The following is a 22,502-nucleotide window of genomic DNA, read 5'->3' on the forward strand; positions in this document are numbered from 1 at the left end:
GGGTTATGGGGAGCGGGCGGGTAAGTGGAGCTGAGTCCACGGCCAGATCAGCCATGATCATTTTGAATGGCGGAGCAGGCTCGAGGGGCTAGATGGCCTCCTCCTGTTCCTAATTCTTATGTTCTTATGGTGAAAGAAAAGTGTCTTCAGGAAGCTTTTGAAAGCAGGGAGTGAGGTGATGATATAGAGGAATTTTGGGAGTTCCAGAGAGTGGGGGCATACTGGCTGAAAGAATGGTGTTAATGGAGTGGAACATTGTTCATTTCCAGCAATCACCAATCATTCTAAGTGGTTGGGATAAACATCCTTATGCAACTGGCAACTTGAAAATGAATGTACGAGAGATTCAGTTTGTAATGGTAATATTTTTTGTTTGGAATGATCTATATCTGAGGCTGACTTCTAGATGACAGGCTGTCAGGAGTATGCAGCTATTCAGAAATTCTGTAGTCCTGTTTCACCATGTAAAAGTGAACACCTCTGTTTCAAGGATTAATATTGGGGTAGGAATTGTGGTCGAAGGTTTCCCATGGGCAGATGCCTCCGACTTTCAAAAAATCTGTGAATTTACCTGGTGGTCCGGGAGGTTTGTAGATTTGTGCCTCTCCAGGTACCCATGGGTAGAGACCCAGGGGCGTATGCAGTTTGCAAGCTCCCCATGGATCACCTGGGCTTGCCCAACCAATAAAAGAAAGGGGATCCCCATTCGTAATTATGGTGATTCCGTTTGTATGGAATAAAATAAATTAAATTAAATAAATAAATAAACAACATTGCATATATAAAATTAATTAAAATGCCATTTAATTAACTATTTTAAACAAAAATTAATTTTTTGAAATGTTTTAATATGTTTTAATGGGGTTAAAAATAAACTTACCTATTGGACAGGGTTGTTAATGTATATTGAGTGATAACATTTTATTTTTCTATTTTTAAAACTCTTGCACTGGTAAAAGCAGGCTTTACCAAGCGTAAGAATTTCAAGGGCATTCACTGGGCAGAAGTTGGACAAATAGCCCAATTCTCCGCCAGCGAATGCCCTTTTCTTTCAGATTCGTACGATCTGTCAAGCGGTTTCTTGACAGATCGCAAGTTCTGGGTATCAGCGCATGCGCGGTGCATGTCTAAACCCGGAACTTGCGGGGTCCCTACGAGCGCGTGATCACCTTGTACCCACCTGCAGGGGCTGCAAATTCAGCCCTATTATGTTGATGGTTAGTTAAAAGAAGTGACTTTGTTTCAAAATGTTGAGAAAATAATGTAATTAATGTTGTTAATACTGAGACTTGTTGATTTACCTGTTTTAAAGTTAAATTTGGCTGTTGGTTTATAGCATGTTGTCTGAAGTTGAGGTGCTTAGGTAGCGGCATGTGATATATTATCGTAAACTGGAGGATAGAGGCAAAGGCCCTCTCTTGGCCTCCTAGGACTCACTATATTTGCCTAGCTATTGAGCAGATAAAGGCTTATAGCAGTGACCAGTGACACTGATCCCAAGACTAATATCTAGCATAAAAAACCCAAAAAAAGTAACAATATCTGCAATGATATTTCCGATGTTTGTTCTATTGTCTTATCAATTTACTGTCTTTACAATTTGCATTTCTTTTTCCATTATTGAAATAACCATTGAATAATCCTCTAATGCTGTACTGCTATATAGTACTTGTTAGAAATTTATGTAAATTCTTTTCAGGTACATGAAAAAAGATTTAAAATGTCATGATGGTGCTGTCAGTTAGTCCATGTGTTAGCTGTGGCTCAGTGGGTAGCACTCTCGCCTCTGAGCCAAGGTTGAAGTAGGAAATGCACCCACTATTAGGCTTAAACAGTGGGGAGGGGAGATTGGGGGAGAGAAGAGTGAAGGATGGCAGCAGATAGCCAGAGGGAAATTTGTTCAGGGAGAGCTCACGAGGGAGCTGCCATCCCGTTCACCGTCAACGATTCCCTTACCCCTAAAACCTGTGTCTGAGCCCACTTCCTATCCCCCAACCATGTCTGCTCACCTCCATCACTGAGCGTTGGGCTTACCGACCAGACCAACCTTCCTGTCACAAAGCCTTTCACTCCCACTGGACGTAGCCGACTCAGCTGCTCCACCTGATCCTCAATGGCGTCCGGTGAGCTTCCAACAACAGGTTTGGGCCCTATCTTCTATCTCCACCCTCACGTTCAGGCCTCCCTGCCTCCGGCGACATCCTGGCCTTCCTCCGGCAACATCTTGGCCTTCCACCGGCTGCTGTTCCCACTCAACTGCTTCCACAAAGTGGACCTCTGGCCGTCCCAGTGCCTGCCCTCAGTCAGGAGCTAATACCTGGAAGAGGGAAGCATTACCTTAAATCTCTCGCCCTCATTTTCCACGCCTCTGATCTCTCACCATCTCACCGAAGGGCCCTGCTCAGCGCCGAGCTTACGGCTCGCATCCCACCTTAGGTAACTAGGCCCACAGTAGAGCCTGGTCTCCAGTCAACTTGGACCCTCTTGCTACTGGACCAAGACTTTGCTCTGCTAAGCCCATGTGGTAGCCGGTGTGCAACGGCCACCCCACGTTAAAAGAACTCATGCACAGGCGTCTTCCACGCCTTTAAAATGAAGTTGGGGACCTGGAACGCCAGGACCCTCATGGACAACTCCAAGAACAACAGACCAGAACGCCGCACCGCCATCGTTGTCCTGGAACTCGGACGCTTCGACGTCGACATCGCCGCCCTAAGCGAGACCCGGCGGGCAGGGGAAGGCCAGCTCAAAGAGCAAGGTAGTGGTTGCACCTTCTTCTGGAAAGGCAAACCAGAAGAAGAACGCCACCTCCATGGAGTTGGCTTCGCCATCAAGAATGAGCTGATCGGCCGCCTCAGAGACTCCCTTAATGGGATAAGCGAACGTTCCATCACTCTCCGGTTCACCCTATCCCGGAACCAGTGCACCACAGTTATCAGCGTGTACACCCCAACACTCGATGCAACAGATAAGGCCAAAGAGGAATTCTACTCCAGCCCGAACAATCCCTGTCCCGAGTCCCTAGGGAACTGATCTGCCACGGGGACTTCAACACCAGTGTCGGTAAGACCTCTGGGGAGGTGTGATCAGCAGAGAGGGGTTAGGGAAAACCAACTCGAGCGGTACCCTGCTCCTAACAAAATACCTAGAACATGACCTTGTCATCACAAACATCTTGTTTCACCAGAGGGACAAGTACAAGGCATTGTGGCAACACCCTCGTTCCAATCATAGGCACCTGCTCGACTACGTCACCGTCCGAGCGAAGGATCGCAAGGACGTGCGCATCACCCGCGCCGTGACAGGAGCCAACGATTGCTGGATGGCCCACCACCTAATCCGTTCTGTCATCAACATTAATATAAGCCTAAAGCAACAATGGCAATAGAAGCAATGCCGCAGAAAAATCAATGCCAGGGCAATCAAATGCCCAGTTAAGAGAACCCGATACAGCCAGTGCCTCACTGCCAACCTGAACCCAAGACACAGAGTGCCCACAGTGCTTGGTCTGCCCTCAAGACCACCATAACCAGTGCCTGCGAAGGGACGCTCGGTCATTCAACCAGGAAACACCAAGACTGGTTTGACGAGAATGACCAGGAGATCCAGGAGCAAATAAACCGCAAGCGCAGGGCATTTCTGAACTTAAAGCGGCAACCCAATTTGGGAGCAGCAAAGCAGTTCTACAGGCGGCTGAAGACCGAGGTCCAACAAAAAACCTGGCGCCCTAGAGAATAGATGGTGGGTGGAGAAAGCGCAGGAGATCCAGCAGCTGGCCAACAGCTATGACGTGCGAGGATTCTTCGCCGCAGTTATGTCCACCTACGGCCCAAACACCCATGGTCCCACCTTACTGCTGGCCAAGAACGGGCAGACACTCATTAAGGACATGAAGGCAGTCAGGGCCCGCTGGAAGGAGCATTTAGAAGATCTCCTTAATCGAGACTCTGCCTTTGACATGAGTGTCCTCGACTCCATCCTGCAGCATGCTACCCACCACCATCTCAGCAAAACCCCAGTCCTGCACGAGGTAGAAAAGGCCATCTGTCAGCTCAAGAACAACAAGGCATCAGGAACAGATGGAATACCCGCCGAGGCACCAAAGTATGGCAGAGAAGCACTATTGGAATGAATGCATGACCTCATCTCTCTCATCTGGATGGAGGAGAGCATGCCGGAAGATCTCAGAGATGCCTTATCATCACCATCTTCAAAAAAGGGGACAAGTCCGACTGCGGCAACTACAGAGGAATCTCCCTGCTGTCGGCCACTGGGAAAGTCATCGCTAGACTACTCCTCAACCGTCTTCTCCCTGTAGCTGAAGAGCTCCTCCCAGAGTCACAATTCGATTCCGTCCACTGAGGGGTACAACAGACATGATCTTCACCACGCGACAACCAGAAGAGAAATGCAGGGAACAGCACCAACTCTTGGTACATGGCCTTCTTTGACCCCACAAAGGCCTTTGACACTGTCAACCTTGAGGGACTATGGAGCATCGTCCTCTGTTTTGGCTGCCCCCAAATGTTTGTCACCATCCTCCGCCTGCTCCACGACGACATGCAAGCCGTGATCCTGACCAACGGATCCACCACAGATCCAATCCACGTCCGGACCAGGGTCAAGCAGGGCTGCGTCATCGCGCCAACGCTCTTCTCGATCTTCCTCGCTGCACTGCTCCATCTCGCTCTCAACAATCTCCCCGCTGGAGTGGAACTAAATTATAGAATCAATGGAAATCTATTCAACCTTCGTCACCTCCAGGCTAGATCCAAGATCGTCCCATCCTCTGTCATCGAACAACAGTACATGGATGACGCTTGCGTCTGCGCACATTCAGAGGCCGAACTCCAAGCCATCATCAACATCTTCACCGAGGCGTATGAAAACATGGGCCTTACACTAAACATCCGTAAGACAAAGGTCCTCTACCAACCTGACCCGCCACACAGCACTGCCCCCGGTCATCAAAATCTACAGCGCTGCCTTGGACAACGTGGACCATTTTCCATACCTCAGGAGCCTACTATCAGCAAGGGCAGACGTCGACAATGAGGTCCAACACCGCCTCCAGTGTGCCAGCGCAGCCTTTGGTCGCCTGAGGAAGAGAGTGTTTGACGATCAGGACCTCAACTCTGGCACCAAGCTTATGATCTACAGGGCAGTAGTGATACCCGCCATCCTATATGGCTCAGAGACGTGGACCATATACAGTAGACACCTCAAAGCGTTGGAGAAGTACCACCAGCGCTGCCTCTGCAAGATCCTGCAAATCCACTGGGAGGATAGACGCACTAACGTCCGCGTTCTCAATCAGGCCAACATCCCCAACATCGAAGCACTGACCACACTCGACCAGCTCCGTTGGACGGACCACATCGTCCGCATGTCCGACACGAGACTCCCAAAGCAAGCGCTCTACTCGGAATTCCTACACCGCAAGCGAGCCCCAGGTGGACAGAGAAAATGTTTCAAGGACACCCTCAAAGCCTCCTTCATAATGTGCAATATCCCTATTGGCACCTGGGTATCCCTGATTCAAGACCACCCTAAGTGGAGCAAGAGCATCCAGGAGGGCGTTGAGCACCTCGAATCTCGTTGCCGAGAGCATGCAGGAACCAAACGCAGACCATGGAAGTAGTGTGTGGCAAACCAGACTCCCCACCCACTCTTTCCTTCAGCGACTGTCTGTCCCACCTGTGACAGAGACTAATTCCTGTATTGGACTTTATAGTCACCTGAGAACTCACTTTTAAAGTGGAAGCAAGTCTTCCTCGATTTTGAGGGACTGCCTATGATGATGTGCGTTCAAGTCCCACTCCAGGGCCTTGAGCATAAAAAATCTAGGCTGACAGTGCAATGCAATACTGAGGGATCACTGCACTGTCAGAGGTGCCGTCTTTCGGATGAAACATTAAACCAAAGTCCCGTCTGCTCTCTCAAGTGGACCTAAAAGATCCCATGGCATTATTTCGAAGAATAGCACCGGAGTTATCACCGGTGTTCTGGCCAATATTTATCCCTCAAATCGACATAACAAAAAAACAGATTTTGTGGTCATTATCACATTGTTGTTTGTAGGAGCTTGCTTGTGTGCATATTGGCTGCTGTGTTTCCCACCTTACAACAATGTCTACACTCCCCCCAAAAAGTACTTAATTGGCTGTAAAGCGCTTTGATCATGAAAGCTGCTACATAAATCCAAGTCTTTCCTTCCATTGTTCTGTTTACTTTTGTTATAGGACGTCCCAGATTAATGTGATGAAAATCTTTGTTTCTTTGCTGTAAGGATCCTAAGTAAAATTAGTTGTAGTCCATGTAAGCCCAGCTTTCAGTGACGTGGGTCAACTTCTAAAAACTATCCAGAATTCAACACTAATTAGATTCAATTCATGAACTTCCTAAGGCCGAGATAAAAGGATGGCTGGTGTGCGAAATAGATATGCCATTGCTGTGCAGTAGGGGTGTTGATCTGAAATTAGAGTTGTAATGTATTGTTAAAGGAGACAAATGGCTTGCTCCAGCTCATATTTCTTAAAACATGAGACAAGTTTTACTCTGTAACTTAACCCAGGCTATTACTGAACCTGGCAGTGTTTAATGTTGATGCTAAGGGCAGAAAAAAAATACCATTCCAAATGCAGACAAACTTTACCTTAATTAATCTTTAAAAAAAAATGTTTTTCATGCAACTAGAAAAGAAGTATTTACCTTGAACCCTGAAATGTTAAACATGTACTTTGTCTCACTCTGACTTCTATTATGACACCCTATGAGAATGTCTGAGCAAGTGGCAAATGTTTTTAATTTCCAGCATGCTCCATGAATGATGGTTGAAAGCCTCAATATCACAATATATTTGAAATTTCCAGCAGTGTTGCTAAGAAATACTTGAGCAACAGTCTGAAGGTAATGGTACAATTTTTAAGTGAAATGGCAGTTTTACATTGGTTAGCAACTGGATTGAAAAAAGAAAAGTCACAGAACTCTTGTGTATAATTTCAACCCCAATATTAAAGTAGATTTCCACAAATATACAATTGCTCAATCACAAACTAAGCCTAGTTCTGGATTGCAGCCTTGTCAGTCAGCAGTAACCATTAATTAAACCCATGTGTGTTTTATTTTGGGGCTTTATGGGTCTTGATGGCGCTGAATAATTGTCTTTATCTTTGTATCAATAGGTATTCTTCTGTGCTGTCTATGTGCCACTTTTCCTATTCTCTTTGCGCTCTTGCATGCTGTCTCCTGGTTCCTCACAAGTATATTGCATGAACTTTGTTGATTTGTAGAGACTACTGCAGTGAGATTTTAAAGAAATTAAGACAAGAATTCATAGGGGGAAATGAGAGAGCGGTTGCAATAGTTGTATAGTCTGTTGAAGCCTTAATGTGTAATGCCCTGAAGTGGTAGAAAGTTAATATACACCATTGACTTCCCAGTCTAGTGCATGTTGCTGTGGGGGAATACTGCAAGAAGGCCCATTTCATTCTCATGAGAAAGACGGGTCACCTGCCTACTCTCTAGGCTATGTTTGGCTTGCCATCTGGGAAACTAGGGTAAAAAGATATAAAATAAAGATAACTACTGTCCTAAAATTAAAAAAGCCAAAAATAATAAACATCATTGTTAAATAGATGGAAAATTCAATCATTTGACACGACTCAGAAATATCCTAATTTTATTCTGTATTACAACTACAGAGCAGAGCTTCTTAACACAAGTAAGATCTTGTTTGAGAGTTTTAGTTTCCACACAACTAATTATCATTTGATTGGTTTCAAAAATCCCAGTTTGGTTTAGCATTCTCAATAATAGATTTTTTGTAACCCTTGCCTGCTAGTCACCATATATTCCATTCCATTTTGGCAAGCATTACTTTCGCTCACTCAAAATTTCTAATTGCAAAACTTCTGATGGATATATCCATCAGCAATATTAATCAATTGAATACAAATTCTGTATATGGTTGGAAGTGACATATCAGCTCACTTACCATTGTATAGTTTAGTTTATCTAAAAGACCAATTTGTAAGTTAGGATTACATTTTTAAAATTTAGTATCTAGTTTGTTTGCCTTTGTTTTATCCTATGCATTTTTTAAAGTCTTGCTTCCCATCACAATTGCTGCTCAGTCTGCTGTTGAATGCACAGAAGGCTAAAGCTTTGAAGACTTGGGTGATCTAAACGTATATATATTACCCCAGTGGATATAGTTACAGCCATGAAAAAGAGCTTTTATTTGCAGGCAGCTTGAAGAAACAAAGTACAAAAAAGATGAAACCGTTGGAGAAACACAAGAAAAAAAACAATGATTCCTCTCCATATACAGTTCTGGAAGAAATGAAACAGCGCAAGGTTCTGGATCTTCGGAGGTGGTCAGTATTTTTATCCATTTTACTGTTAATTTATTTTTAATGAACTTGTCGTAACCATAATTTGAATTGTAACTGGGGCATTGCATGCTTGGGTAATAATGAAATGTAAAGGTTATCTGCATATATACACACATATTTACCGAAAGTTCTTGTAGGCTTTGGAGATTTTACTACCTTAAAGGTGCTATATTTTACTATATTAAAGCTGCAAGTTGTTAAAAAAAGAAAGTTAAAAAATGTCAACGAGCAGTTCCTTTCCAGTTTTACGTTAGTTTGGAATATGTATTGACTTATAACTGCAGTTGTATTGTAGATCAAATCTGTCTCAGTTTTAGGAAATATGCTGTAGTTTCTCATTTTCATCACATCATTCGGATAATCGCTTTTTTTCTAATCTTATTTTAAAGGAAAGTAATTACAGAGAGCACTGTATATATTGTATTGCATTTATGGAAATTTAGTTTGTGCACGTGACTATTATGATAGATTAGTGCGATCTATCATCATGCTTGTCTCTGCAGGTGCTATTTACAGATACAGAGAAAGAAATTGCATTTATATAGTACTTTATTGCATCCTCAGACTGTGTCAAAGTGCTTCACAAGCTATTAATTACTTTTTGAAGCGTAGTTAATGTTATGTAGGAAAATGCAGCAGCCACTTTGTGCACAAGATCCCACCAATAGAAAATGAGATAAATGACCTGTTAATCTACTTTATGGTGTGTTGGTGGAGGGAGCAATGTTGGTGAGAGCACTGTGAGAACCCCCTACTCTTCGAACAGTGCCGCTTTAACAGGCAGGCAGGGTATGCTTTAAATGTCTAATCCAAAAGATTGCCCATTCATTAATGTATTAATGTAACACTTTCTCACTACTACACTGAACTGTCAGCCTAGGTTATGTACTTAAGTTCTGGAGTGAGGTTTGAACCCACAACTTTCTGACTAGGGTGAGATGTGCCAAACTGATGCAAAGTCATTTGAAATAAAGGGGCATTTTTAATTTAACCATTTTCTCTTTACTTTGTTTCTCTGTAGGTTTATTCTTCTCCAACTTTCAGTCGTATTTTCATGATCTATAGTTTGTGGACAAAGCTTTGATTTTAATGCTGCTTCTGTCACTTTTGCAGTGTTTTGATAGACTTTTAAGGGAGCCTTAATGTAGGAACACAGCAAAAAGTTATTGTACTGGAGACTGAAGCAACACAGTTGGTTCACCAATCACTGGAAAAAACCATGCCTCAAGAATCACCCTGGCCTACATCATCTCTGTCTATCTGCTTCACATAGAAACATAGAAAATAGGAGCAATAGTAGGCCATTCGGCCCTTCGAGTCTACACCGCCATTCAATATGATCATGGCTGATCCTGCTTGGAGGCCCCGACCTGCGAGGGAACATCAGCAGCAGGTCAGGGCCATAAAAGGAGTGGCGAGCGGCGGCCGTAGGCAGCGTGGAGGCATGCCACTTCAAGGTACAGCGCGAGATGGTGCAGGCTGTGAAGAATGATGTCATCAAGATCCAGGTCGGTGATTGGAGCATGGGCGGATACAGCAGGAGCGGCGAGAGACTGTAGAGGGACGTGATCGGGGTTCGGGGCCCAAGGGCAGCATGGACCAGATCACACTGCAATACATGTGCGCACTAGGTCCGTGCAGCAGAGCTGGTCTCCAGTTGTTTTGGGTAATCCTTGCCACTGGACCAAAACCTAGCTCTGTCAAGCCCATGTGGTGGCTGGTGAGCAACGGCCACCCCACGTTAAAAAATTTCACACACAGGCATCTTCCACCCTTCAGGATGTAGTTCGGGTCCTTCATTGAAACACCTGTGAACTCGTCCTTGTTTTGGCGTGGAAGCAAGTAATCCTCGTTTCGAGGGACCGCCTATGATGATGAGGCTGATCCTCTATCTCAACATCACATTCCTGCTTTTCCCCCATAACCCTTGATGCCTTTTGTTTTTAGAAATCTATCTATCTCCCTCCTAAATACATTCAGTGACTTGGCCTCCACAGCCCTCTGTGATAGAGAATTCCACAGGTTCACCACCCTCTCTTGAGTGAAAAAATTTCTCCTCATCTCGGTCCTAAATTTCCTACCCCATATCCCTAAGATTGTGACCCCTTGTTCTAGACTTCCCAGGGAAACATCCTCCCGCATCCAGTCTATCCAATCCAGTCAGAATTTTATAGATTTCAATGAGATCCCCTCTCATTCATCTAAACGCTAGTGAATACAGGCCTAGTCAATCTCTCCTCATACAACAGTCCTGCCATCCCAGGAATTAGTCTGGTGAACCTTCGCTGCACTCCCTCTATGGCAAGTATTTCTTGGGTAAGGAGACCAAAACTGCACATAATACTCCAGGTGCAGTCTCACCAAGGCCCTGTATAACTGTAGTAAGACATCCTTGCTCCTGTACTCAACTCCTCTTGCAATGAAGGCCAACATACCATTTGCCTTCCTAACTGTTTGCTGCACCTGCATGTTTTCAATGACTGGTGTACAAGGACATTCAGGTCGCTCTGTACATTGACACTTCCCAAGCCATCACCATTTAAATAATACTTTGCCCTTATGTTTTTCCTACCAAAGTGGATAACTTCACATTTATCCACATTATACTGCATCTACCATGTGTTTGCCCACTCACTCAACCTATCTAAATCACCTTGCAGCGTCTTCGCATTCTCCTCACAACCCACAATCCCACCTAGTTTTGTATCGTTAGCAAACTTGGAAATATTACATTTGATTCCCTCATCCAAATCATTTCATCATCATCATCATAGGCAGTCCCTCAGAATCGAGGAAGACTTGCTTCCAATCCTAAAGTGAGTCCTTTGGTGGCTGAACAGTCCAATGCGAGAGCCACAGACCTTGTCACAGGTGGGGCAGACATTCGTCGGGGGAAAGTGGGGGGCGGGACTGATTTGCTGCACGCTCCTTCCACTGCCTGCGCCTGACCTCTTCACGCTCCCGGTGTTGAGATTCGAAGAGCTCAACACCTTCCCGGATGCACTTTCTCCACCTAGGGTGGTCTTCGGCCAGGGACTCCCAGGTGTCAGTGGTGATGACGCACTTTACCAGGGAGGCTTTGAGGGTGTCCTTGTAACGTTTCCGCTGCCCACCTTTTGCCGTGAAGGAGCTCCACATAGAGCAATTGCTCAGGGAGCCTCGTATCTGGCATGTGAACTATGTGGCCTGCCCAGCGAAGCTGATCGAGTGTGGTCAGTGCTTCAATGCTGGGGATGTTAGCCTGGACGAGGACACTGATGTTGGTGCACCTGTCCTCCCAGGGGATTTGCAGGATCGTGCCGAGACATCGTTGGTGATATATCTTCAGCAACTTGAGGTGTCTTCTGCACCTGGTCCATGCCTCTGATCCATACAGGAAGGCGGGTATTACTACAGCTCTGTAGACCATGAGCTTGGTGGTAGATTTGAGGGCCTGGTCTTCAAACACTCTTTTCCTCAGGTGGCCAAAGGCTGCACTGACGCACTGGAGGCGATGTTGAATCTCTGCATCATTATCTGCCTTTGTGGATAAAAAGCTCCCGAGGTATGGGAAGTGGTCCACGTTGTCGAGGACCATGCCGCTGGGGTGGAGTGATCCGGCAGTACTGTGAAACATTCTGCCCGGGGCTGGCGCCGAACTGGCCGAAGGGACTCCGGGGTCGGTGCCAAACCGACCGAAGGAACTCCGGGGCTGGTGCCAAACTGGCCGAAGGGACTCAATTTTTAAACTTCTTAAACAATTCAGGAAAACTTTAAAATTTTTAATCAACTTGGAAAACTTTTTTTTCTATAACTTTTAATCAACTCCTAATCTATTTATTAAACCTTCAATCAACCTGCGTAACTTTAAAAAAAAAATAATTTGGAAATTCTATTAAACTCAAACTTTTAAAACAACTTGAAAACCTCCTGGGGAAATTTTTAACCTTGGAAGAAACCTTCCAAATATATAGTGAATAGTTGGGTCCCAAGCATTGATCCCTGTGGTACCCCACGAATCACTGCCCGCCACTCTGAAAAAGATCTGTTTATTCCTACTTTCTGTTTCCTGTCAATTAACCAATTTTCAATCCATGCCAATACATTACCCCCAATCCTATGTGCTTTTAATTTTGCACACTAACCTCTTATGTGGGACTTTATCAAAGGCCTTCTGAAAATCCAAATACACTGCATCCACTGGTTCTCCCTTATCTATTCTATCAGTTACATCCTCAAAAAACTCCAGTAGATTTTTCAAACATGATTTTCCTTTCATAAATCCATGTTGACTTTGTTTAATCCCGTTGATATTATCTAAGTGTGCCGTTATCACATCCTTTACAATAGACTCCAGCATTTTCTCTACTACTGATGTCAGGCTAACCGGTTTGTAGTTCTGCGTTTTCTCTCTCCCTCCTTTTTTCAATAGTGGGGTTACATTTGCCACCCTCCAATCTGCAGGAACGGTTCCATAATCTGTAGAATTTTGGAAGATGACAACCAATGCATCTACTATTTCCATGGCTACCTCTTTTAGTACTCTGGAATGCAGATCATCAAGCCCTGGGGATTTATGATTCAGTCCCATTAGTTTCTCCAGCACTATTTTCTTACTAATTATCATTTCCTTTAATTCCTCTTGCTCACTAGACCCTTGTTTCCCCAGCATTTCTGCGACGTTATTTGTGTTCTCTTCCGTGAAGACTAAACCGGAGTATTTACTTAATTGTTCTGCCATTTCCTTGTTCCCCTTTACAAATTCTACCATTTAGAAACATAGAAAATAGGTGCAGGAGTAGGCCATTTGGCCCTTCGAGCCTGCACCACCATTCAACAAGATCATGGCTGATCATTCCCTCAGTATCCCTTTCCTGCTTTCTCTCCATACCCCTTGATCCCCTTAGCCATAAGAGCCATGTCTAACTCCCTTTTGAATATATCCAATGAACTGGCATCAACAACTCTCTGCGGCAGGGAATTCCACAGGTCAACAACTCTTTGAGTGAAGAAGTTTCTCCTCATCTCAGTCCTCAATGGCCTACCCCTTATCCTAAGACGATGTCCCCTGGTTTTGGACTTCCCCAACATCGAGAACATTCTTCCCGCATCTAACCTGTCCTGTCCCGTCAGAATCTTATATGTTTCTACGAGAGCCCCTCTCATCCTTCTAAACACCAGTGAATAAAGGCCCAGTTGATCCAGTCTCTCCTCATATGACAGCCCAGCCATCCCTGGAATCAGTCTGGTGAACCTTCGCTTCACTCCCTCAATAGCAAGAACGTCCTTCCTCAGACTAGGAGACCAAAACTGAACACAATATTCCAGGTGAGGCCTCACTAAGGCCCTGTACAACTGCAGTAAGACCTCCCTGCTCCTATATTCAAATCCCCTAGCTATGAAGGCCAACATACCATTTGCCTTCTTCACCGCCTGCTGTACCTCTGTGCCCACTTTCAGTGACTGATGAACCATGACACCCAGGTCTCGTTGTACCTCCACCTTTTCTAATCTGCCATCATTCAGATAATATTCTGCCTTCGTGTTTTTGCCCCCGAAATGGATAACCTCGCATTTATCCACATTATACTGCATCTGCTATGTATTTGCCCACTCACCTAATCTGTCCAAGTCACCCTGCAGCCTCTTGGCGCCCTCCTCACAGCTCACACCGCCACCCAGTTTAGTGTCATCCGCAAACTTGGAGATATTACACTGTATTCCTTCATCCAAATCGTTAATGTATATTGTAAAGAGCTGGGGTCCCAGCACTGAGCCCTGCGGCACCCCACTAGTAACTGCCTGCTGTTCTGAAAAGGACCCGTTTATCCCGATTCTCTGCTTCCTGTCTGCCAACCAGTTCTCTATCCACGTCAGTACATTACCCCCTATACCATGCGCTTTGATTTTGTACATCAGTCTCTTGTGCGGGACCTTGTCAAAAGCCTTTTGAAAGAACAAATACACCACATCCACTGGTTCTCCCTTGTCCACTCTACTAGTTACATCCTCAAAAAATTCCAGAAGATTCGTCAAGCATAATTTCCCTTTCATAAATCCATGCTGACTCGGAATGATCCTGTCACTGCTTTCCAAATGGGCTACTATTTCATCCTTAATGATTGATTCCAACATTTTCCCCGCTACTGATGTCAGGCTAATCGGTCTATAATTACCCGCTTTCTCTCTCCCTTTTTTAAAAAGTGGCGTTACATTAGCTACACTCCAGTCCATAGGAACTGATCCAGAGTCGATAGATTGTTGGAAAATGATCACCAATGCATCCACTATTTCTAGGGCCACTTCCTTAAGTACTCTGGGATGCAGACTATCAGGACCCGGGGATTTATCGGCCTTTAATCCCATCAATTTCCCTAACTCAATTTCCCGCCTAATAAGGATATCTTTCAGTTCCTCATTCTCACTAGACCCACTGTCCCCTAGTACATTCGGAAGGTTATTTGTATTTTCCTTTGTGAAGACAGAACCGAAGTATTTGTTCAATTGGTCTGCCATTTCTTTGTTCCCCATTATAAATTCACCTGAATCTGACTGCAAAGGACTTGCGTTTGTCTTTACTAATCTTTTTCTCTTCACATATTTATAGAAGCTTTTGCAGTCAGTTTTTATGTTCCCTGCAAGCTTTCACTCATACTCTATTTTCCCCTTCTTAATTAAACCCTTAGTCCTCCTCTGTTAAATTCTGAATTTCTCCTAGTCCTCAGGTTTGTTGCTTTTTCTAGCCAATTTATATGCCTCTTCCTTGTTTTAACACTATCCTTAATTTTCCTTGTTAGCCATGGTTGAGCCACCTTCCCAGTTTTATTTTTACTCCAGACAGTGATGTACAATTGCTGAAGTTCATCCATGTCATCTTTAAATGTTTGCCATTGCTTATCCACCATCAACCCTTTAAGTATCCTCTGCCAGTCTATTCTAGCCAATTCACATCTCATAACGTCAAAGTTACCTTTCCTTAAGTTTAGGACCCTAATTTCCGAATTATCTTTGTCACTCTCCATCTTAATAAGGAATTCTACCATATTATGGTCACTTTTCCCCAAAGAGCCTCGTACAACAAGATTGTTAATTAGTCCCTTCTCATTACACATCACCCAGTCTAGGATGGCCAGCTCCCTGGTTGGTTCCTCGACATATTGGTCTAGAAACCCATCCCTAATACACTCCAGGAAATCCTCCTCCACCGCATTGCTACCAGTTAGGTTAGCCCAATCTATATGTAGATTAAAGTTGCCCATGATTACTGCTGTACCTTTATTTCACACATCCCTTATTTCTTGTTTGATGCTGTCCCCAACCTCACTACTACTATTTGGTGGTCTGTACACAGCTCCCACTAGCGTTTTCTGCCCTTTGGAATTCTGCAGCTCCACCCATACCAATTCCACATCATCCAGGCTAATGTGGAATTCTCTACCACAGAAAGTTGTTGAGGCCAATTCACTAAATATATTCAAAAAGGAGTTAGATGAAGTCCTTACTACTAGGGGAATCAAGGGGTATGGTGAGAAAGCAGGAATGGGGTACTGAAGTTGCATGTTCAGCCATGAACTTATTGAATGGCGGTGCAGGCTAGAAGGGCCGAATGGCCTACTCCTGCACCTATTTTCTATGTTTCTATGTTTCTATGTCCTTCCTTACAATTGCATTGATTTCCTCTTTAACCAGCAATGCCACCCCGCCTCCTTTTCCTTTCTGTCTGTCCTTCCTAAATGCTGAATACCCTTGGATGTTGAGTTCCCAGCCTTGGTCACCCTGGAGCCATGTCTCCGTGATGCCAATCACATCGTATCCGTTAACTGCTATCTGCGCAGTTAATTCATCCACCTTATTCCGAATACTCCTCGCATTGAGGCACAGAGCCTTCAGGCTTGTCTTTTTAACACACTTTGCCCCTTTTGAATCTTGCTGTTATGTGGCCCTTTTTGCTTTTTGTCTTGGATTTCTCTGCCCTCCACTTTTACTATTCTCCTTTCTATCTTTTGCCAATTCATTCCTCATACCTTCGTAGTTTCCTTTGTTTAGATTTAGGACCCTAGTTTCGCATTGGACTACTTCACTTTCCATCTTAATAAGAAATTCAATCATATCATGGTCACTCTTCCCTAAATGACCCCGCACAACAAGACTGTTAATTAACCCCTTCTCATTACACAATACCCAATCTAGGATAGCCTGTTCCCTAGTAGGCTCCTCAACATGCTGGTCTAAAAAAACATTTCTTACACACTCCAGGAATTCATCTGCCACAGTATTATTACTAATTTGGTTTAGCAGTTAATATAATGAGCCCCATGAATGTGATTTTTTTTTTAACTACCCAATTTTTATAAAGTTCTCTTGCTTATTTCAAATCTAGGGCCCTGTGTACAACAACAATAATAACTTGTATTTATATAGTTCCTTTAATGTAGTAAAATGTCCCAAGCTGAAGTGAGTTAAACCTACAGGAAGTTGAGTGCCCACTGAGCTGAAAGATCTAAACCTTTGCACTGGGGTGAAATCATTAAACAAAATGTGACACTGAGCCACATAAGGAGATGTTAGGACAGATGAGCAAAAGCTTGGTCAAAGAGGTCGGCTTTAAGGAGCGTCTTAAAGGAGGAATGAGAGGCTGAGATATATAGGGAGGAAATTAGAGTTAGGACCTTAGCAGCTGAAGGCACGACCACCGATATTGGAGCTGCTCAAGGGGCCAGAATTGGAGGAGAGCAGATATCTCTGGGTGGCGGGGGGGGGGGGGGGTGGTGTGGCGGGGAGATGGTAGGGCTGGAGGAGATTACAGAGCTAGGGAGGGGCGAGGCCCTAGAGGGATTTGAAAACCAGGATGAGAATTTTAAAATCGAGACATTGCTTAACCAGGAGCCATTGTAAGTCAGCGAGCACAGGGGTAATGGGCGAGCAGGACTTGGTACAAATTATGACATGGGCAGCAGAGATTTGGATAACCTCAAGTTTATGGAGGGTAGAATGTGGGAGGCTGATCAGGAGTGCGTTGGAATAGTCAAATCTAGAGGTGACCAAGGCATGCATGAGAGTTTCAGTAGCAGATGAGCTGAGGCAAAGGTGGAGTCAGGCAATGTTACGGAGGTGGAAATAGGCGGTCTTCGTGATGGCGTGGATATGTGATTGGAAGCTCATCTCTGGGTTAGATATGACAGCAAGGTTGCGAACAGTCTAGTTCAGCCTCAGACAGTTGCCAGGGACGGTGGTGGAGTCATATTTATTTATCTCACACTCACAGCTGTAAAAACAAATGTAAACATTTCAATCATCAACAGAAGACATACTAATTAGAGTTATTTGTTTGATTCAGTTTTTAATTCATTTGTTTTTTTAATTAGAAAAAGCTCAGATTAGGATTAAAAAATGTGCTAATTATTGTGACATTGCAGTCTTACTAGCACTGTATTTTTGTTCCTGCTGCATTTTTGCCACTCTTTTTACATGAACAACTTTCATTGTGTCTTGCAACCGAGCTAGAGCTGGAATTGTGAGCAGTGCAAATGAAGAATAATTCTATCATTTTTAACTCTGCTCTTATGTCAAATTATATTTGTTGCTTAATCACTTTTTTGCCAATTTTGTTCTCCTGAAGGCACTTATCTTACTGTAATATAGTTCCACTGGTTCCAGGAACCTACCAATACCTTGTCCAATTGGCCATTATTAATGTATAAGCCTTGAGGGCGAGTGTCAGCAGGTTATTCAACCATAGAAAGGATCATAGCTCTGCTCATTTCTGTTCTCATCTGATAGCCACGCATGCCTACTTCCATGAAAGCCACTAGAGAGGAGTCACGACTGGGAGCTAATTTTCATTTTGTTTTTGTTTCTCCTTCCTGACCCAAAACCAATAAGACTATATTGTCTCTACCACTACCCAGGTTAAGATCAGCTTGAAACAGGAGATCAGCTGTGTAGCAGTGTTGAGGAATCTGACCATACCTTACTTCACAGGCAATCCTTTCTTCCTCTTGCTGTTCCTCCTTTACCAAATACAATGGTTAGCATTACACTTAAACTTGTCCGCAGGCTTTCTATGGGCTTTTGCACTGGAACCTGCAGTGATTAGAAATCTAAAACAGATGATCTGGGACCTGTGTGAACAGAGCAAGCAACTATGCATCTCCTTAACCAATCAGATTGAAAAATCATGTGATTACATTGGATATACGGCAAAGAAACAGGCAATTAGGCCCAACTAGTCCATTCCAACATTTATGCTCCACTTGAGAGCCCCCTCCTGTCTTTCCTCATCTATCTCTTTCAGCATAACCCTCTATCCATTTCTTCTTCATAGCCTCTTCATCTAACCTCCCCTTAAATGCATCTCTACTATTTGCCTCAACTGTGGTCGCGAGTTCCACATTCTCATCGCACTGGGTAAAGACATTTCTTCTGAATTCTCTATTTAATTTGTTGGTGACTATCTTATATTGATGGCTTCTAGTTATGCTTTTTCCCTCAAGTGGAAACACTTGCTCTGTATCTACTCTAGCAAAACCTTTCATAATTTTAAAGACCTCTATTAGGTCCCCCTCTCTGCCTTTTTACAAGCAAAAAAAAACCCCATCCTGTTCATCCTTTCCTGATAGGTATACCCTCACATTTCTGGTATCATCCTTGTAAATCTTCTCTGCACCCTCTCCAGTGCCTCTATATCCGTTCTATAATATATCCTTACTGAGGCACGCAGAGTCTGAACCAAGAAGTGTAAGTTAGGATTGTTGATGCTATGCCAAATCATTTACAGAATGCAAAATAAAGAGAGGGAAAGAAAAATGGTGTTAAGAGAGAGAGATAAAAGAATAAGTTCCAAAAAATATAATATTTAAATCTCCAGCAATAATTAAAATCTGAAGGAATGAGACTCCACATTGTAAAAGTTAATTTTCAGTGCCAGAGAGGTAATTTCTAAGTAATTAAGGCTTATCAAGCCTTTAAAAATTCACTTGGACTGCAATGGACAAGTCCTAACTTTTTCTGGCATGTTTAGTGGGTATCTATCATGCAAGTATTCCAACGCTGGACAGGCTACATAGTTCGCATGCCAGACACGAGACTCCCAAAGCAAGCGCTCTACTCGGAGCTCCTTCACGGCAAACAAACCAAAGGTGGGCAGCGGAAATGTTACAAGGACACCCTCAAAGCCTCCCTGATAAAGTGCAACATCCCCACTGACACCTGGGAGTCCCTGGCCAAAGACCGCCCTCAGTGGAGGAAGTGCATCTGGGAGGGCGCTGAGCATCTTGAGTCTCATCGCCGAGAGCATGCAGAAATCAAGCGCAGGCAGCGGAAAGAGCGTGCGGCAAACCAATCCCACCCACCCCTTCCCTCAACGACTATCTGTCCCACCTGTGACAGAGACTGTGGTTCTTGTATTAGACTGTTCAGCCACCTAAGGACTCATTTTAAGAGTGGAAGCAAGTCTTCCTCGATTTCGAGGGACTGCCTATGATGATGATGATGACCCCAACTTCATGCTGTTTCAAGTATTGCAATCCTAAGAGTCTTGGCAAAGTAGCGATGCTTCTGGAGGAGCAGGACAATTGAGACAACAACTTCCTGATTTCCACATTTAACTATGCATGTGCGATCGCCAGAGGTTGCGGCCGGATTTACACTTTAATAACGGTGAGGCTGATCGCTTTACTGTTATTTTACCGCAAAATCCAGCTATTATTAACAGTCCCCATGGTGCAGCTAAATCTAGAAAGTGAATAGAAAATTTGAAACAACTGATCTAAAAAGTCTGAGGGAGTACTGCATTCACACTTTAACACCAATTTTGTTGGTGTCGAAACAAGTAGAACCCACACTCCAGACAATTGGCACTGGTGTAAAGCTTTATATCAATAGCAGTTATTACGCTTGATTTCTAAAATCATTACCATGAATTTTATGGGAGTGGTTTTGTGCTATTTTTAAATTTTGCATCAGACATCCTTCCAACTTCTTTTCCAGGATACTGGCAATTTGTAGCAAGTTATAAGCAGGTTTGTACTGCGAAGCAATGGTTATTTGGAACTCAGTTGAGTCAACCCAAACTCATTGCTTACAAATGGCAGGGAGTGAGGAGATTTTTGTTTTCCTCAGTCTGGGCTGGGTTCAAACTCCAGTCCCAGAGATGAAAAGATAGTGACCAAGAAATTAGAGTAGGCCGGAATCCTGCCAGCGCCGGCAAGGCCCACGACTGCTTGCAAAAAGAGCACAGGCAACTCTTTTTGTGCTGCCTGCTAATTTACATGAGCAGGGCAGAGAATCTGTGGTGCAACATGCTTATTTCGCTGCTAACCTCCGCAGGAGGCTGAAGGTCACGTCGGAAAGCTTGGTGAGGTATTTTTGGGCAATATGCTGTGTCAGAGCACTTGGTGATGGCTCTTGGGTTTTGCTTTCGAGTCCGTTGATGGCCCTTGTAGGGTTGGAGCATTGTGCAGTTGTAGCAGGTGATGAGACATTTGTTTATCCATGGCTCCCCTCTTCCTTGCATGGGCATTTCTGTGGGTGTTGAGTGGGGTCCACAAATGACTGCCAGACTGACTGGTACTCCCACCTTCACTGGCTGCCATAGCTGCGTAGATCTTTGACCCAGATGTTTGCTGTGTGGAGGTTTGTGCTCCACCATGGTGCTGAGGGGGGATATCTCACCTTGCAGCTAGCAGTGACCGTGCACTAGCCTGCATATCGCATAGGGGATTCACTCCCTGGTGAGTGGCTCTTAAAGCACAGCCTCAGATCTGGAGGGACTCCTGGAAAGATAACGTAAGACTGCAGCACAGATGTCCTTAAACCATGAGAAATCAGTTGAAATAAATTTTAAGAAAGCAGAACATGAACTCTTGGTTAGGAGTTTATTGGTGTAAATGGTGCAGAAAAGAGCTCAATTAAATTTTTTTACACAGCAGACTTTTGAAGAACTCTTGGTGAAAATATGCTGTCAAGCCTTTTAAAAGCAGACTTCCAAACTTTGCATATCATTTTATCAATTCCGAAACCAGAAAACCCCAAAATATAAAATTTAAAGAAATGCAACTTTGATTTTCTTCCTGAGATTATTACAACTGTAGTTCAGCTCAACTTATTTTAAAAGTACCATCTATACTGTTTGAGCAGGCAGGAGATTTGATGCATCTCAGTTGAAACAGTTTTCACTCCCAGTAGCTCTCCATAGTTAAGTTATCCCAGCAGCTGTTTACAGTATTGGTTCCAGTTCACTGCTGCTTCCTCCCGCTTCTCCGTGCTGTCAAGGGCAGCATGCATGGGTGTGCTTTGGAGAGGGCGGTAAGAGGAGCGGTGAGCTCCAAAATGGATGAGCGGGCATCAATTCGGTGTTGGACACTGATTGACGGCAAGTTCCAACTAAATAAAATACTTTCCGCAAGCAATGGCAGCGCTGCCAACCTGTCGAAAATAGCAACTGCTGTGCGATTTGTTGGCAGGGGGTGGAAGTGAGGCAGCCGCCATTTTTTCCCCAAAACTGGCCTTAACGGCCAGCGCAAACAATTTCTGGACCAGTGTGCTCATCAGGATCTTAGCGCTGAATGTAATTGGGTATTGAAAGGTAAAGGGCTGTGATTTAGTCATTGGAAGTTTATGGAATGATGTGTGGTTCATTACAATCAACGTAACAAGTTAAGCCAGTTTTGTAAACTATGCTACAACAACAGCAACTTGCCTTTAATGTAGAAAATCATCCCAAGGTATTTCAGTGAGGCAAAAAGAAAATGGATACCGAGCCAAAAAAGACAAGATTAAGAGGTGTGACCAAAAGCTTGGTCAAAGAGATAGTTTTTATAGAGGGGAGCGGTGAAGGGGTTTAGGGAGGCTGCCAATGGTGGGACAAAAGAGTGAGGATACGAGGCTGGAGTCAGGAATGGAGAGTTGAGGTGGGGATGTGGGTAGGTTGTGTAAACAGAATACCCTGTGAATATATGAGTCAACTGGGAAAGATTTTGATTTACATTGCTCCTCTTAACTCTCTCAATACTGTGATTATAAAGTCACCCACTCATAAATCCTTTTTACATATTGCCCTCTTTATATCTCATACATGAACTTTTTATTAAGTTAGTATACAAAGAATACATTGGACATGAATTTGCG

At 44.1% G+C, this 22,502-nt stretch overlaps 1 protein-coding gene across 1 annotated transcript in view; it reads left to right on the forward strand.

Moving 5' to 3' along the window:
• Window positions 1-22,502, forward strand: part of ercc5 (excision repair cross-complementation group 5) — a 287,038-nt gene that overhangs the window by 22,093 nt on the left and 242,443 nt on the right. Inside the window, exon 3 of the mRNA XM_070891281.1 lies at window positions 8,249-8,378. Coding sequence (XP_070747382.1) covers window positions 8,249-8,378 — 130 coding nt within the window. The remainder of the gene's footprint in view (window positions 1-8,248; window positions 8,379-22,502) is intronic.

This window comes from Pristiophorus japonicus, chromosome 10 (genome assembly GCF_044704955.1).
Source record: "Pristiophorus japonicus isolate sPriJap1 chromosome 10, sPriJap1.hap1, whole genome shotgun sequence".
Lineage (NCBI taxonomy): Eukaryota > Metazoa > Chordata > Chondrichthyes > Pristiophoridae > Pristiophorus > Pristiophorus japonicus.